The sequence below is a fragment of the Plasmodium gonderi genome, assembly GCF_002157705.1.
Source record: "Plasmodium gonderi DNA, contig: Chr09, whole genome shotgun sequence".
Lineage (NCBI taxonomy): Eukaryota > Apicomplexa > Aconoidasida > Haemosporida > Plasmodiidae > Plasmodium > Plasmodium gonderi.
This window is the reverse complement of record NW_021628934.1, coordinates 1831781-1848201: the sequence shown is the minus strand read 5'-3', so window position 1 is coordinate 1848201 and position 16421 is coordinate 1831781. Positions and strand designations below refer to the sequence as shown.

Below are 16421 nucleotides of genomic sequence, written 5' to 3'. Positions count from 1 at the left end.
TAATTATGGAATGTGATGGGGGATAGGTAAGAATAAAGGTACGCGTGCTCATGGGTGTACCGGAGAGTGGGAAAAAAAAAAAAAATACCCAAGCAAGTGCGCAAATCGAGACAAAAACAAAGAAAGAAAAATACAAATGGACGGGATAGGGAAATTAAATAATATAAAAATAAATGGATCATCTAAAAATTTGTATAAATAGGCAAATACATCAATTTACATTCAATAAAAAAAAAAATAAAATAAAATAATACGAACATTTTGGGAAATTATGATCCAGAACATGGAAACGAAAAAAAAAAAAAAAAAAAAATGTAGTAGGAACAAAAAAGACAAAGATTTGGCGGGAGTTGTGGAATGTAAATATGTTACCTCAAATTAGGAACATATTTGATGTTATAGTAAAACCATTGCGTATTACACAAATGTTGTATACATTTTTTTTGTAAAACATTTGTTCACGCAGCATATATATATATATATATATATATATATATATGTATAAACAAGTGCATTAGAATCGTGTATGAAACAGGTACATACATAAAACCAATGTCCATAAAATTTTGCGTTCTTTTGCGCTAGCCTTCATCATTTTCCTTCTTCATTCCCCCAGTTTTTTCCCAGTGCATTATGCAGCTTCATCAAATGATCATTGTTGTCATTTATTAAGGATGATAACTCCAAAATTTGAGAGTTTATTAAAATTAATTCCTGTCCGTACATGCGCATTACCTTGTCTGACATTTTAGAAGCTTCTTCAATATCCTTCTCATCGAATCCCTTCAGAGTATCCTTTGAAATATTCTCAAAAAGAGCACTTAGAATTTTATTTTCCAAAGCTTTTTTGTGTTCATTATTTATACTTGGCATCTTTAAAATAAAACTTAATGGAACAAATTTAGACAATTCATTTGATAATAAACTATGAGCTTGGCTAGATACATTTTTCACAGTAAAATTAATTTTTTTGTGTGGATTCTTTTGCAAAGATTTTAGCTGATCACAAACTACTTTACCATAAACATTTCTTTCATTCCAAATGGTAATACACCTATAAAACTTATTAATCATATCAACGTTCACATCTTCATATAATATGTATCTCAGTACAGGAACGACAAAAATATGTAGCCCCTTTTCCGCAATTGAATAATATTTATTTAAATCGTTCTTATAATTATTTCTTAACTCTTGAATTAAATGATTATACACATAAAAAATAGCAATTTTGGAATTTACTAATACTGATTTATCTAAAAATACATCTATCATAGTGTTAAATAACTGTTCCGGTGGATCTACAAAATGTTTTATATAACAACACACTCTTTCAATATCTACTTGTAATGTATTTAACACTTTCAACGATTCAGTTATTTGATCTTTTGAAAATAAATTTCCACTAAAATTCATTAATTGGTCTTCCTTCATTTCGTTTTTATATGCATCCATGACAGCACTGCCATCATTTGATATGGATGATTCATCATCCACTTGTCCAAACTTGTAATAATTCGAGGCATTCCTATACCCTCTACTTTTATTATATTCATTATTTTCTTCCTCTTCATTTGCTTTTGGAATATGACTATTAACCTTTTCAGTATTCATGGATGGAAAACAGTTCTTTTTATTTCTACTTTCACCATGTCTTTTCCCACTACTACTTCTACTACTGCTACTTTCACTTCCCCCAAATTTTCTATAAGCTCTAACATTGTTAACGTTAAAATAATTATCATCATTTTCCACAAAACTATTTGAGTAATAGTCTTGGTCAGTTTTCGTTTCTCTATCATGGCGATTTGGAACTTTAGTCATAATGTCATCACTCACTGCGTGAGTTTTCTTTGCCCCGCAATTGCTACTGCTGTAAAGGCACCTTTTTAGATCATCCAGTATCATGGCTGTTTTATTGTTGTAATTGGTTTTATGTTCATCACCGCTTGTTTGTCTTTCAGTCCTTTGATTATTAATATGTTTATTATCTTCTTCACTGCCATTCCCTTCTTCCTTGTTTCCACCTTTCTCGGACGGCTTCACGTTAAAAGGAATATTTCGCAAAATGGACAACTTACTCAACACACTTTCGTTTCTATCTTTATTTTGAGGTGTGGTATTTGTTTTACTTGTGGTTTTTTCATTATCCGTTTTCGATGGGCAAAAAAGTAAATTGTGCAGGTCCCTATGTAGATTATTCAGATCTTGGCGAACGTCACCTTTTTTGGAATCATCAATATCTTGATTATCATGATGATTACAAACATCATTACGGATTGCTCCATATTTTTCATCGTAACTTTGCATATAATTATTTCCTTGGTTATCCTCATACGCATATTTATTTTTAGGAATATGATGAATGGTACTGTTACTACTGTTTTTGTTATATTTACCATGATTGTAATTTCTACTATAACTATCACAGAATCGATCACCACCACTATGGTCGTCGTTGTTGTTATTGTTACCATTGTCATTATTGTCACCGAGATAGTAATAGTCTCCTAAGCTGTAGCCATTATCACCGTCATGGTAGTTGTCATAATTAGCACCAGCTCCATCATTATTATCACTATGATGAAAATTATTGTCTTCTGCATGATAAGTGTCACTTTTGAGGTAATTATGCATTTTGTTGTAATTATACTCATGCGACTGATGATCATCATCAAAGTTATTCTTCATATTGTAATCACCACTTTCATATGTATTAAATTTTAATCCTCTTTCATCAGAATTTCTTATATATTTCTTATGAAAACGAGAATTATTATTTTTCATGCCACTTGTCATATTCGCTTTTTGATTCATCGTTCCCCTTTTATATGATGGAGGCATATACTGATTATTTCGATGGCCCCTCTTGTCTAACATTTTATTTTTCCCTTCATAATTATTATTTCTTTTAAAATTTTGGGAAAATGGTGTATAACTCGATTTTTCTAAATTTAATTCATTGCTCGAAATTATATCACTGTGCAATTTTTCACTGCGTCGCGTGTCATGGTGATGTGGCTTGTTACTATAACCTCTTCCTGATCCCCCCCCTCCTTCCTCATTTTTTCCATATCTTCTGTTTTTTACCCTATAATTGTCATCGTTCGGAAAATTTTCATTCTTTTTTTTCCCCTTATCGCTATTCCAGTATTTTTTCTCATATTTCATTTTATAACTCTCGTTCCTTTCTATTAATAATATGCACACATATGTGCATGTATATATATATATTTATATAGTGACGTGGGAAAGCTGTTTCCACTGGGCTTATTGATAATGTATTTCAAAATGGTAGTGAATTTTCATTCATGCGTGGAATACAACTTGTGGGAAGATATATATTGTCCACAAGGAGCACATACAAGAAAAAAAAATTCACTCCACGTGTTAAACATCTCATGTTCATCAGCGCGTGCTCATCGCAGAACATTCACTTAGTATAATATTTTTACGCGCGAAAAGCTCATGCATCAAATGCTTACACGTAATGTTACTTAAGTAATCTCATTACTGTGAAACGAATTCAATATTATCCGTTCTCAGAAATAAAAATTCTATATTTTTTTTTTTTCCTTTAAAAAAATTTTTTTTTTGCTTTTATTCCACAAAAAATTAAATCGTTATGTGATGAAATACTAATGGGCTTATTTATTTTAAACTTTACTCATTTGCTAAAATATGAAATAAAAAAAGCACTTGGGAATACTAATATGTAATCCAATGTTTTAACCCCCTTCTTTCTAAATCATTTCATAAGAATATACCCATAATTAGTGAGCAGTACAACGTATTTAAAAAAATAAAAAAATTTCTTATGCGACGTTTTCAGGTAACTCGTTACAATTACATTTTAAGTTAAAATCGTTATGTTTGGGTTGGCTTTTCTCTTTCGAAGTGAGTGTTTTTCATTGTGATTTATATAAATGCGATGTGTTACTAGGCTTGTTACTTTGTTCTTTACTCGGTTTTTTACTTGGTTTGTTACTCGGTTTGTTACTCGATTTGTTACTCGGTTTGTTACTCGATTTGTTACTCGGTTTGTTACTCGATATGTTACTCGATTTTTCACGCAATTTATTACTCGGTTTGTTACGCGATTTTTCACTCGATTTGTTTCGAGATTTGCTTTAAGCCTTGTTTCGCCTTTAATAAGCTCTTTCATGCTCTCATCACATGAGCAGAGCATGAGCAAGTGTTGGAACTTAATATTCATGCATTTTATATTATATGCACTTTTGCAAGCATTTATTATATATTTATACATGCACATATTTACATATACTCATTAATGCACGCACAATGTACGCACTTTTTGAGGTTTGCCTCCACTTTTAAATGTCCTCTGAAGTATTATATGTATAACACCTCGATTTACGTATTTCAATATATAATATAACTTTTTAAGAAAATCCCATTTTCACCATATTAATGTATGTATACATTTTTGAAGTTTGAGCAAACGCTTAGGTACATGCATAACACATAAAATTAAAATATTAAGGTGTTTACGGAAAGTGCCTAGTTTCATATCCTACTATGCAAAAAAATAAGGAAATTAACTGATTCTTAAAGGAGGGCAAGGCAAGGGTGCAATGTAATGAACACAAGGAACGACAATGAGGTAAAAAAAAATATATGCAAAAAAAATTTCAGTGAAAACATTTTTAGGCTTTTAAGCAAGCGTACTTATTTATATTGGATATAGAAAAGGGGTACAGAGCATTTTGTTTTTCCATATTTTTCGTAGCAGTTCTATATATATACATATTTGTGTTGTGATTACAAGTAATATATTCATATATATTAATGTACATTTTTATGGATGCTTTTTTTTCTTTTTTATTTAATTTTAACCTGCATAATGTTCTTGTTTTTTTAATTTATTTTATTTATTTTTTTTTTCTTTTTTTTGCAATTAAACAATTATTTAAAAGAAAAAAAAAAAAAAATGCTTTTTAGAAGAAATTCCAAGGTTTTTTACCTTTCCACCATTTTTCTTTTTTTTTTATCTGTATCAATTTTTTTTTTTTTTTTTTAGTTAAATAAGGAGGCAGCGTTGCCTCACACTCAACCGCGTTCGTGAACCGGGATGAGAATACATATAAAAGTATATCTACATATTGTGTATTATTGTGGAATATATTTTATACATACCAAAGAGGAACGTACCCATGCTTACATTTTGTGTACATATGTATATATATATATACATGTATATTAATATGCAAACTGGAACATATAATGCAAGGCACGCAATTTCATGTACATATATATACATATAAATATTTACATATGCATATTTTTAAAGAACCCCGCTAAAACGTTTTTTCGTCTGAGAGAGGCACATCACGTGAACCATTTATGTATTCACACATGGCCGAATTGTTTATACCACTCTGCATGTATACACAAATTGCTTAGCACAAACACTCTCCTCCTGCTAATTAATTGTTTGCTTTTAAGAACACGCTTGAACTTTGTATATATGTATAAAGTACCTTTTTAAGTGTTCAAGACAGACGTGCTATACGTTTTGTGTTATGATATTAATTAGGGGTATATAATTCACATTCACAATCACTTTGTGGGAAACAGAATTCTCAAAGTGGAATAGAAAAACTGACCGATTATATTGGCTATGTATTTTCTATCTTTCAACGAGACAAATTTAACAAAATGTAAATTTATGCATCTGTAAAGAGTAATGCACTTTTTTTTTTTTTTTTTTATTTTTAGTAAATATTATTGCATACTGCATATTACATATATTATATTCTACATGGTTGGATGTTACCAAAAAAAAAAAAAAAGGTGTGCGATGAAGTTCAAATTTTAAGCAACCTTATACGTAGAACCTTTTATAAAAATTACATTTGATGTAAATGGATACACATACCTTGATTGTAAGAGAAGCGAATGTATATGTATCTGCACTTATATATATATCCATACATGCAGAAGCATGTATATATATATATATATATATAACTTTTACCCACTTAATAAAACCGTGTATTTTTTTTTAAAACACGAATTATTATTTAGACACTAAAATGACAAGGTACCGTCAAACATTACTGCCTTATTACCTATACAAGTGTAACATTTTATACGCATACGTGTGTACCCTTTAACACCGCACCAATGTTACATGTATTTTATATTTATTTTTTTTATTTTTTTTTTTTTGTCAAGTTGACCAGGCTAAAAGCAAAAGAATATTCTATTTTTATTTATTAATTTTATTTATTTATTATTTTATTTATTTTTTTTTTTTTATGTTTTCTTTTTTCCATTAGAGTATTAAAAAAGAAAAATGCATACTTTTATATTTACTCGAATAATTGATTTTAATGATTTTTCCTGTGCACAAAAATATACCTAGGTGAATGCAACTTTATGTCTAAGCATGTGTTGCTCCCACTTAAATTAAAATAGACGTGCGATCACACATGTGTGTGCATACATTCATGCATGTATAAGTATATATGCATATATCTCATGTATGTACAGGCCACTCTCGCATTTAAGAAATGAGCGAAATTAATAAATTATAAGTTTTTTTTTTTTTTTTTGGAACAAAATGTTGCTGCATGAATGTCACAATAGTTGAAGAATATATACCTGGAAAATATAATATATTTATTTTTATGCCTTTGCAATTTAACCCGCACGCAACTATTTACGTTATTGTTACGAACCATTGGATAAATGGGAAGTTTATATACACTACATGCATATAAAGTGTGATTAATACGTTAAGATTATAAAATTTGTTTACTTATCTTTGCTCTGTTTTAATTGAAAAATTATATGTTACGTTTATATATCAAGAAAATTATGAATGATTAAATTTACATGGTTATTATAAATGTACCAATTTTAATATGCACCGATTCTTGGCACATATTAATATACACACGAACTCGCATATAACCATTGACATTTTGGTGCAACCATAGATACTTGAACATGTAACTTATGCATGTAAATGAGCATAAGCGTTATACTAACCTAAACTTGTATTGGGAGTTGTAAAGTTTTAGCACTAATCTTTTGTCGCTAATTGGATTTACCAGAATTAGAGCGGAAAAGTCAAACAAAAGTATTGCATTTATCGTTATTGCGATTTTTACCTTTTTTTACCTTTTTTTTTTTTTTTTTTTTTTTTTTTGCATGTTTTATTGAATTTTCTTTTTTTATACACAATTTGAAAGAAGAAAAACATACTGACAAAATACCTAATCATTTGTGTGAACATGAAACGCATGCCCATGTATTTCTTCACGCATTCATACATGCCTTTCTTTTAATTTTTAAAATTGGCTTAATCATTGTAATCCTTAATTTAAAAAAAAAAAAAAAATTCTAAACACATTTTTAATGAAGTTTGAGGGAATTTTCTTTTTTTCATTATTACACAAATAGTGAGAGAATATACAAGAAAGCTTATACACACACCACTATAGTTATTCACGTGAGTATTTATTCAAAAATTCATTTATATACTTTAATATTTACGTTTATTTTATACATACCTCATTTGTACACACATATTGGCGCAACACATTCACACCCATTTACACCTACTACACATTACCTAGATGTACCCACATACGCATATACACTGAAAATAATATCAATCCATTTTAAAAGAACCTTTTATTTTGAACATAAAGGTCCAACTTCCGAAATAATTAGAGCTATGATTATTTGCTAGCACATGTACATATAAAAACGAATTACATCAATTTTTGAAATGCTATTTGTAATTCATTGAGGTACAAGATTGTTTTATATATAAACAGGAACAAAGAGAAGGATAGTAAGAGAGAGAAAAAAAGAAAAAAAAAAAAAAAATCGACACAAAATTGAATTTATATTTTAAACGTTACATGGATAAGATTTATTTCTCTATTTGTGTAGTTTACACCCATTTTCTGAAATACGTGTTTTTTTGCTCAATTTTTTTTTTTTTTTTTTTTTTTTTGTTAATAATTTTAAAATGTGTAAAGAGAATTATTTCTATTTTTCTATTTGATAAAACGTTCATGTTTTTTTCGTATTGATGATCACACGCATGAGCACAAACATGAAGCGTATGACCAATCTCTTACGTACATGTGTGTATGTATGAATACTGTTATAAATACTCACATGCATGTATGTACAATTGTATGTATGACTACGGCGAATGCATACACCCATGTGGCAACATTCGTATCTTAACTACATGCATCATCTCACACACATTACACGTATGTACGTGTGACTGTCCTTCTTCACCTAGATGTTACACAGAGTCGTAAGACATCGTGTCGCGATACATCCAAAACTCTATATATTTTAAAGAATGGCAATAAAGAAAGGGAGAAGTGGCTCAACGAAACCGAGAAAAAGAAGCAAGTTGAGAAGCATGATCGATGATGATTACAGCTCAGAACTAAGCATAGCAGCAGTTGGGGAACCTGATTATAATGAAGTGTTTGAAGTCGAAAAAATTGTCATGGCTAGATACAAATTAAACATAAAAAGGAAAAAAAATAGGAAGGAAGAAAGTCTTGATAATTTTGAATTCTTTATAAAGTGGAAAAATTACGACAGTGATGACAACACATGGGAACCATTTGAAAATTTAAGTTCAACATTAAAGGGCCAAGCAAGAAAAGCAGCTCTAAAGTTAACAGAAGAATTAGGTATTGTAAATGAAAATGAAGATAACCCTGTGAATAATATTGGGAATGGTGCTTCTGGTATAGCAGGTGTTGTAGGTGCAAGTCCAGGAAAAAATATGAACGGCATAAACAATATGAACACCATGGGTGCTATAAATACTATGAACTTCATTGGTACGGTGAACGGAGTGAGTGTTAGCAATATAAATAAGAAGAAAAAAGGAATTATGAATTCTATGAAAAATGATTTAATGGAAAAAAATAGAACAATATTAGGAGTAGGAGAAGAAGAAGGGGAAGAAGTACGGGGATCAAAAATAATTTCCAATGAATTAGATCCAGAAAATAATAATACAAATAATCGCCTCAGAAGAAATATGACGAGAGATGCTGAAGACTATGAAGATGATGACGAAGAGGGAGATCTAATAAAAAATAACAACCTTTTTAAAAATATGAACATGAATATGAACATAAATACAAGCATGAATGCAAACATCAGTGAGCACTACGAAAAGAATGACACGTTTACGCATCGAAAAAAATTGGGAAGTATTAAAAGCATTTTATGTATATCTAACAGAATTAATAATATTGGAATTTTGAATAAAAATAAAAAAATGGAAAATCATTCAAAGAATAAAATGTTGGAACATCTAGACAAAAATTATCATATAAGACAAAAAAATAAATTTAATAAAATTATACAAAATAACAAGAGCTTATTGGATCATTTTGTTAATAACAGAAATCAAGAATTAAATAATGAAAATAGCCAAATTGGAAGAAATAATGATTTGAATATATTTGATCACCTGGAAACGAATTATGATGAAGAAAAAAACGACATGCATCAGCATTCATACCTCAATCATAGTTATAGTCACAGTTGCAATCGAACCTATGGACAAAAATCAAGTCCAATGCACGGTCAGATTCATGGCCAAATGACTAGCCAAACGCACATACGCAATCATATCAAAAATAGACACCACACATATGCATATAATGAGCCAAATCATATACATGCCGAATATTACAGGAAATATAATAGTATGGGGTTTTCAAATAATGTGACAAATGATGATACATTTCTTTACTGGAAATTTAGAGATAAAAGGAAATATGATTCTATCAACATGGGCCACAACAGAAACAATTATGCAGGGGGAAGTAACAAAATAAGAAATGCAGGTTGTGTGCCCGTTGGGTTTGAGAATAAATGCTTGAAGAAGATAAATTGTGGCAATAAGTACAGCATTACTAACAATTGCTGTAATAACAATGAGGGTAGTAACAATGGTAGTAGTAACAATGGTAGTAGTAACAATGGTAGTAGTAACAATGGTAGTAGTATCAATGACTGTAGTAACACTGTCTGTAGTAACAATGACTATAGTAACAATGTATGTAGTAACAACGGGAGCGGTAATAACAAGGGCATCAATAATAGCGTTATTGAACACGTTGAAAACTTAGGCAATACCTGCGAGGGAGAATTCATATCCCAAAGGCGATGTAACTCCTCGAGCTCATTCGAACTCATATACATGACAGATGAAATGATTAATCAATTTGGAGGAAAATCAAATTTCGAACTTTACAAAAAAACGTTAAACATTGGAGAACAACTTTTTAATAGTAATAATATAGCGAGAAATAGCAATTCAAATATGATTACATCATCTTCTAATGTGAGGAGAAATACTAAAGATACCTTCTACATGAACGATTTCTATAATGGACAAAACAATCAGCAGTACCACCTTGTAGTAAAAAACGAGCTTGCTGATGAAGATAATATGAATACCAAGGATAAAAGACAATTTCTCGCACCAAATTTAAATATCGACAAAGGATTAGAGAATGAAAAAATTAGCAATAGCAGTCGTAGCAACAGTAGTTGCCTAAACAACAACAATGGAATAGTTTCTGGATCTCAGATCCACTATAGCAATACAAATCATATAATAAGTAACATTAGTGAAAATGTAAAAATTGATAATAGGGAGAAGTACATGAACCATGCTACCACCAACAATGTTACCTATAGCAACAATAACCTTACCACCAGTAGTAATAATCGTACAAACAATAACAGCCATACAAGCAATAACAATCTTACCAGTAATAGCAATCTCACCAGTAATAGCAATCTCACCAGTAATAGCAATCTCACCAGTAATAACAATAATATCAGTGGTAATAACCATGTAAGCGGTAATAACTGCCATAACAAACAGAACGTCGGAGAAAATAACAACATAATAGACAACAACAATACATGCATCATAAATAACAACAATACGAATTATATCACCATTAACAATCACAATAAAAAAACACTTTACAAAAATAAATCGCCATCCAAATCATCGTCAGGAAATATATTTAGAAAGAAAGTTAATATTTTAAAAAAAAATTCGAAGCAAATTACAAGAAACACAACGCCCATGCATATGCATAATAGCTTAAATATAGACATACTTAATAGTATGAGTGGCATGACTAGGATGAATGAAAACAAGGCATATGGAGACTCAGAATATATTTCGAATTCAGGGGAAATTGTGTACAGAAAGAAATATACAACGGAGAATATAAGCTTTTATGGCAATGACAGAATGCACATTAAAGACTATCCGGAAAATCCCAAATCATGTTTCGTAAATGCAAATGTTGAAGTGCACCTGAATGATGAATGTGGAAATGTTTGTGATGGGAACAAAGAAAAAGACGAGGGAATTAGCAACGATGGAAAAATCAATGGAAGCGGTGTTCCTAGCGACAGCAATGTTCCTAGCGAAAGCAATGTTCGAAGTGAGGGCAATGTTCCAAGCGAAAGCAATAGTCTCAGTGAGATTATCATTCCTGACAAATGCAACACCCTAAGTAGATGCAGCAACAATGTAGACGAAAACACACTGGACTCGACCGAGGTCTACCTTCCAAGTGAAGCACAAAATGTAAATTCTCTTTACGAAATGTATATGAACGAACGAATTGAGAGGCATAGCAATGTACCTGAGAATAATGATGTACAGGAAAATGAATTCCATTATAAGCAAGATATAAAAAAGGACGAAACTGTATGCAATAAATATAGCATAAATTTTATGAATGAGAAAGTTTATGAAAAAGAAAATACAACAGAAAATAGGTGTGAAAAAAATGTTATGAATTTTATCCAGGATGATATTAATATGGAATCGCAAAATTGTGCAAATAATAATGCACAAGGGATAGTATATAATAATACGGAAAATTATACATCTGATGATGTCCAAAATACAAACAATACAGAATATGAAGAAAATGAAGGTGAATATATTCATAATAAAAGTTACGTGAGTAAAGAAAAAAATGTTACGAAAAATTCGTACGAAGGGGAAGGGGAAACAATACAAAAGGAAGGCAATAATGAACAAGTATCTAACATTATAAATTCTGAAGATAAAAATAGTGTTACTAATATGCAGCATCAGATGTATGGATTAGCGAATGAAACATACGAAGTGAACCAATTCTCCAACGAACATATGAAATACTTCGATGAAATGAACCTTGAAAAAAAAAGTAATGACGTCATCAAATTTAGAGAATATGTAGATACTGAAACCTTCAGCAACAACCAAATTAACATGATGAAACACGATAAAAATTATATAAGTGATGAGAAAAATCACATGGATGTAAAACATAATGAAGAGGTGCTAGAATATGTTAGAAATGTTTTCAATAAATCCGATACTAGTGATAATAGAACTGGAATCAATAGTATAAACGACAATAAGGATGATCAAAAGAAGAACTTTAGAAATATTATCCCGAATGAACAAGAGGAAAATTCAGACAATTTAAAAAAAATAAATGACACAGATTCGGATTCTCTAACCACAAAAATATGTGACGAAGGAAGGAAAATAAAATTACAAGGTATTAGCTGTTTGCTTAATGGGAATGAAGATAACAGATGCAAACAGCAAGAAAATGGAAAATTATATGAGCACGATAATGAAATCAAGAATAGTAGTAAGGGCAATCGTATATCTTATGAACGTTCTAACACAATAATGACCTATTACAAGAAAACGGATCAAAGAAAGAGTAATGATCCCCAATTATATAATTCCTTCGACAGCAGCAATAATAATCTAGATGGAAATGTAGATGTAAACGCCAATTTCAGTGGAAGTGGTTGCACTATTTACACTAATACATTAACACACAACAGCAGGGCGGACAGTTGTCAAGACATGGACATGATAATAAACATAAAAGATTTGTTTAACACGGAAAATGATAAATGTGATTATTACATCAATTTTTTAGAAAATGTTTTGAATGCATTGAAGGAAAAACGATCATGTAGAGCGGATGCATCAGATCTGATAAACGAATTTAAATTAAATGTAAACAAACACAAAGGTATTGAAATTATGAAAAAATATCCAAATTATCCATCCAAGGATATGCTACAGCCCTTCTGTGAAGACAAAAATATGGCTATAAATATTTATCGGAATAAGAGTAATAAATGCACCGACGAATTTGATAAATTTTCTAAATACCCGAAAAAACTCCTTTTCGAAAATTGTCTTCATGATTACAACAAGCAGAAACATTTGGGGATAAAGAATATCCCCTACAGTTGTAACAATATAGCAACTGATTCTGGTGCAATTAATGGTTACACCAACAAGGATATTAATGACGATATCATTAGTCGATACAATTATAATGTTCCTTTTAAAATTAACCACGAAGCTTATGGTGAAAATGTGAACGCACCAAACAGTATTCATATCCATTTCGCAAACAAGCCATGCCATGAGAGAAAATTCAGTGGAGAACGAAAAATGATGGCTCCATTTTTGAGCAAAAAAAATGAAAAGAAAAAAAAGAAAAAAGAAGTGGATGAAGAAGTCTCATCGAAATTGAATGTAAGCAATAAAACAATAATTACAAAAAAATTAGAAACGGTAAAAATAGATCATGCAAAGGAACCCAATATATTACAAGATAATGGTTCAAACGAAAGCAGTAGCATCAATAATAATGTGGAAAATATGGAACCCAAAATGAAGTACGCAAAATTAGATGATCTAAATATTCCTATTGTCAAAATGAATTATATGGAGAGATATTTTGAATATAGTGAATCTATTGACAAGCTAGCTCTTAACAACATAGATGCACTTATAAAAAATATGACGGTTATAAACTTTTATAATGGGAAAAATAAAAATAGTATTAATTTTATTAAAGGAAATTTTCAAGTACACTTACTAGAATCCTATACAAACATTTTACTTTATTTTGACATCTTTAACGATTTCAGAAATTACAACTTTATTTATAAGAATTGTGAATTTATTAACACCTTGCTAGACTATGTATGTGATACCAAAACTGAAAGTAAGAATTTTAGTTCAGATAATTCACTCAATGAACTATCAAAAAATATTATGTTGTTTGATGAAATTTTTAGATTAAATAACAAACTAAATGAATTTTTTAAAGATATCTTCTTATCTATAAATGTGAAGCCCAATTTGTTTTTTTTCCCATCTCCGGATTATTTCGTGAGATTCTACTTGCATCTGAATAACCAAACCGATACTTTAGATCAAGGGAACAACAACAACAAGAGGACGATGGAGGTGCACAAGGAGCAGAAGGAGGAGGAACAACAACAACAGCAAGAAGAAGAAGAAGAAGAAAAAAAAAAAAAACTTGAAATGAATCACCCAGATAAGATTAATTACCAGGACATGCCTTTAGGAGAAAATGATTGTCAGAAGAACATGGGTAGTAATGACGCGTTGAAGGACTCTGATGAGATTCAGAATATGTACGAGACGAGCGAAAAGGTTTGCCAAGAAGTTAACCAAGAGATTTTCGAACAAACTAGCCAAAATATCATCCAAGAAGAGGTTCAAAACGAACTGAGTAATGAGTTGAATGAGGAAATGGACAACTATGGAAGAATGACTCAAGAAAGAGCTATTTCCGTTCCACAGGAAGAAACCATTTCAGCTCAAAGAGCAATAGAGGAAGAACAAGAACAAAAACACCCCCCAGAGTCTACGCCACATTTATCACAACAAACAGAAGAGCTATTTGTTCATTGGAGGAGAAGAAATAATAAAGATCAAGATCGTGATGATCATTACGAGGATAAGGAACATGTGCAAATCATTGCAACTTGTAAGAATGGTGACGAAAATAAGACTCTCGCACATGAAAAAATGCAGAATAATATTCATTTAAGAGAAAATTTATCAGCCATATATCATGATAGAATTATCAGTGATAATGAACCTAACCCAATATGCAGTTTCAATCCCAATATACTGAATCCGCAGAATTGTATAGAGGGAACAATTAGTAATATTGAACAATGCAATTTGAACACACGTTCAGATTATATTTGCAAGAGCTCAAGTGAGAACATGGATTATGTACCCAAGAAACAGAATGACATCACTGGGGATATCATTTCGAATGATATTGGAAGAGAACACTCATCTTATCATGAAGATGTTCATTTGGAATCCATTTGGGAAAAGAAAAATGAAAATTTTGTCTTGAATAACAATATGAATTGCTTATCCCAAGTTTACATTAACAAAGAACAAAGCAACACAAATGATGAATTAGCATTTCAGGATGTATTAAGTATTCAAGTAGAAGAAGTAGAAAAGGTAGAAGTAGTAGAAGAAGTAGGAGAAGTAGGAGAAGTAGAAATAGGAGAAGTAGAAATAGGAGAAGTAGAAATAGGAGAAGTAGAAGTAGAAAAAGTAGAAGTAGGAGAAGTAGGAGAAGTAGGAGAAGAAGTAGAAGTAGAAAAAGTAGAAGAAGTAGGAGAAGAAGTAGAAGTAGAAAAAGTAGAAGAAGTAGGAGAAGTAGGAGAAGTAGGAGAAGTAGTAAAAGTAGAAAAAGTAGGAGAAGAAGTAGAAATAGAAGAAGTAATAGAAGAAGCAGAAGAAGTCATAGAAAAAGTAGTAGAAGAAAAAAAAAAAAAGGCTCAGATCGATGTGCCAAATGAACAGAACGAAGATGATACTATTGTTAATTGCGTCGAGTCACGAGAAAAATGTAATAGTACTTCATCTGAAGGTGAGAAAAATGATGAGATTGTAGAACACGCAATGAACGACAAACCCAATAAGAGAAACTGTAGCAACAGCAGTGCAGCCACCGCTACAACTACCACTCCCATTATGAACAGCAATGACAATGCACAAAATATTTGCAAAGTTGAGACAGACGTGAATACCTGCCAGGGGAATGATGTATCCAATGATGATTATGATGATAATAATAACTCAGGTGAAAATGTGTCTAACAGAAATTCATCTACGAGTTTAAGGAGTAATAACGATTCCTCGACTAATGCAAATAATTATATTGACAATGCGAATAACACAAAGGGGAACAGCAATAACAATAATGACAGTAATTCTGCTGAAGGGACGAACACATGCCCAGATGACAATTGTTCCTTGTTCAAACAAAATGATAACATATTGAATGAAGATGACAATAATTGTAACCTTCCTCTAGTTTCTATTCTTAAAACGTGAAAATTTATAAAAATTTCCCGCGTTCATCATTCCATCCCCAAAAAAGAATAAAATAAAAAAAGGATTAATATATCATAGTGAACTAAACTTATTCGTTATCCCAATTTGTGAAAACGAGGCACTACAAGCATGAGCTCAATAGTCCATTTTAAAT

At 30.7% G+C, this 16421-nt stretch overlaps 2 protein-coding genes across 2 annotated transcripts; one reads left to right on the top strand and one right to left on the bottom strand.

The window, feature by feature from the left end:
• Positions 1 to 591: 591 nt before the first annotated feature.
• Positions 592 to 3171, bottom strand: PGO_093700 (hypothetical protein, conserved; the record flags this gene model as incomplete). Its single annotated transcript, XM_028687958.1, has 1 exon — positions 592 to 3171. One exon carries the CDS (start codon positions 3169 to 3171, stop codon positions 592 to 594), a length of 2580 nt encoding a protein of 859 aa, XP_028543759.1.
• A 5185-nt stretch (positions 3172 to 8356) lies between these two features.
• PGO_093690 (hypothetical protein, conserved) lies at positions 8357 to 16267 on the top strand (the record flags this gene model as incomplete). Its single annotated transcript, XM_028687957.1, has 1 exon — positions 8357 to 16267. The coding sequence occupies one exon, from the start codon at positions 8357 to 8359 to the stop codon at positions 16265 to 16267; it is 7911 nt and encodes a 2636-aa protein (XP_028543758.1).
• Between the last annotated feature and the right edge of the window lie 154 nt (positions 16268 to 16421).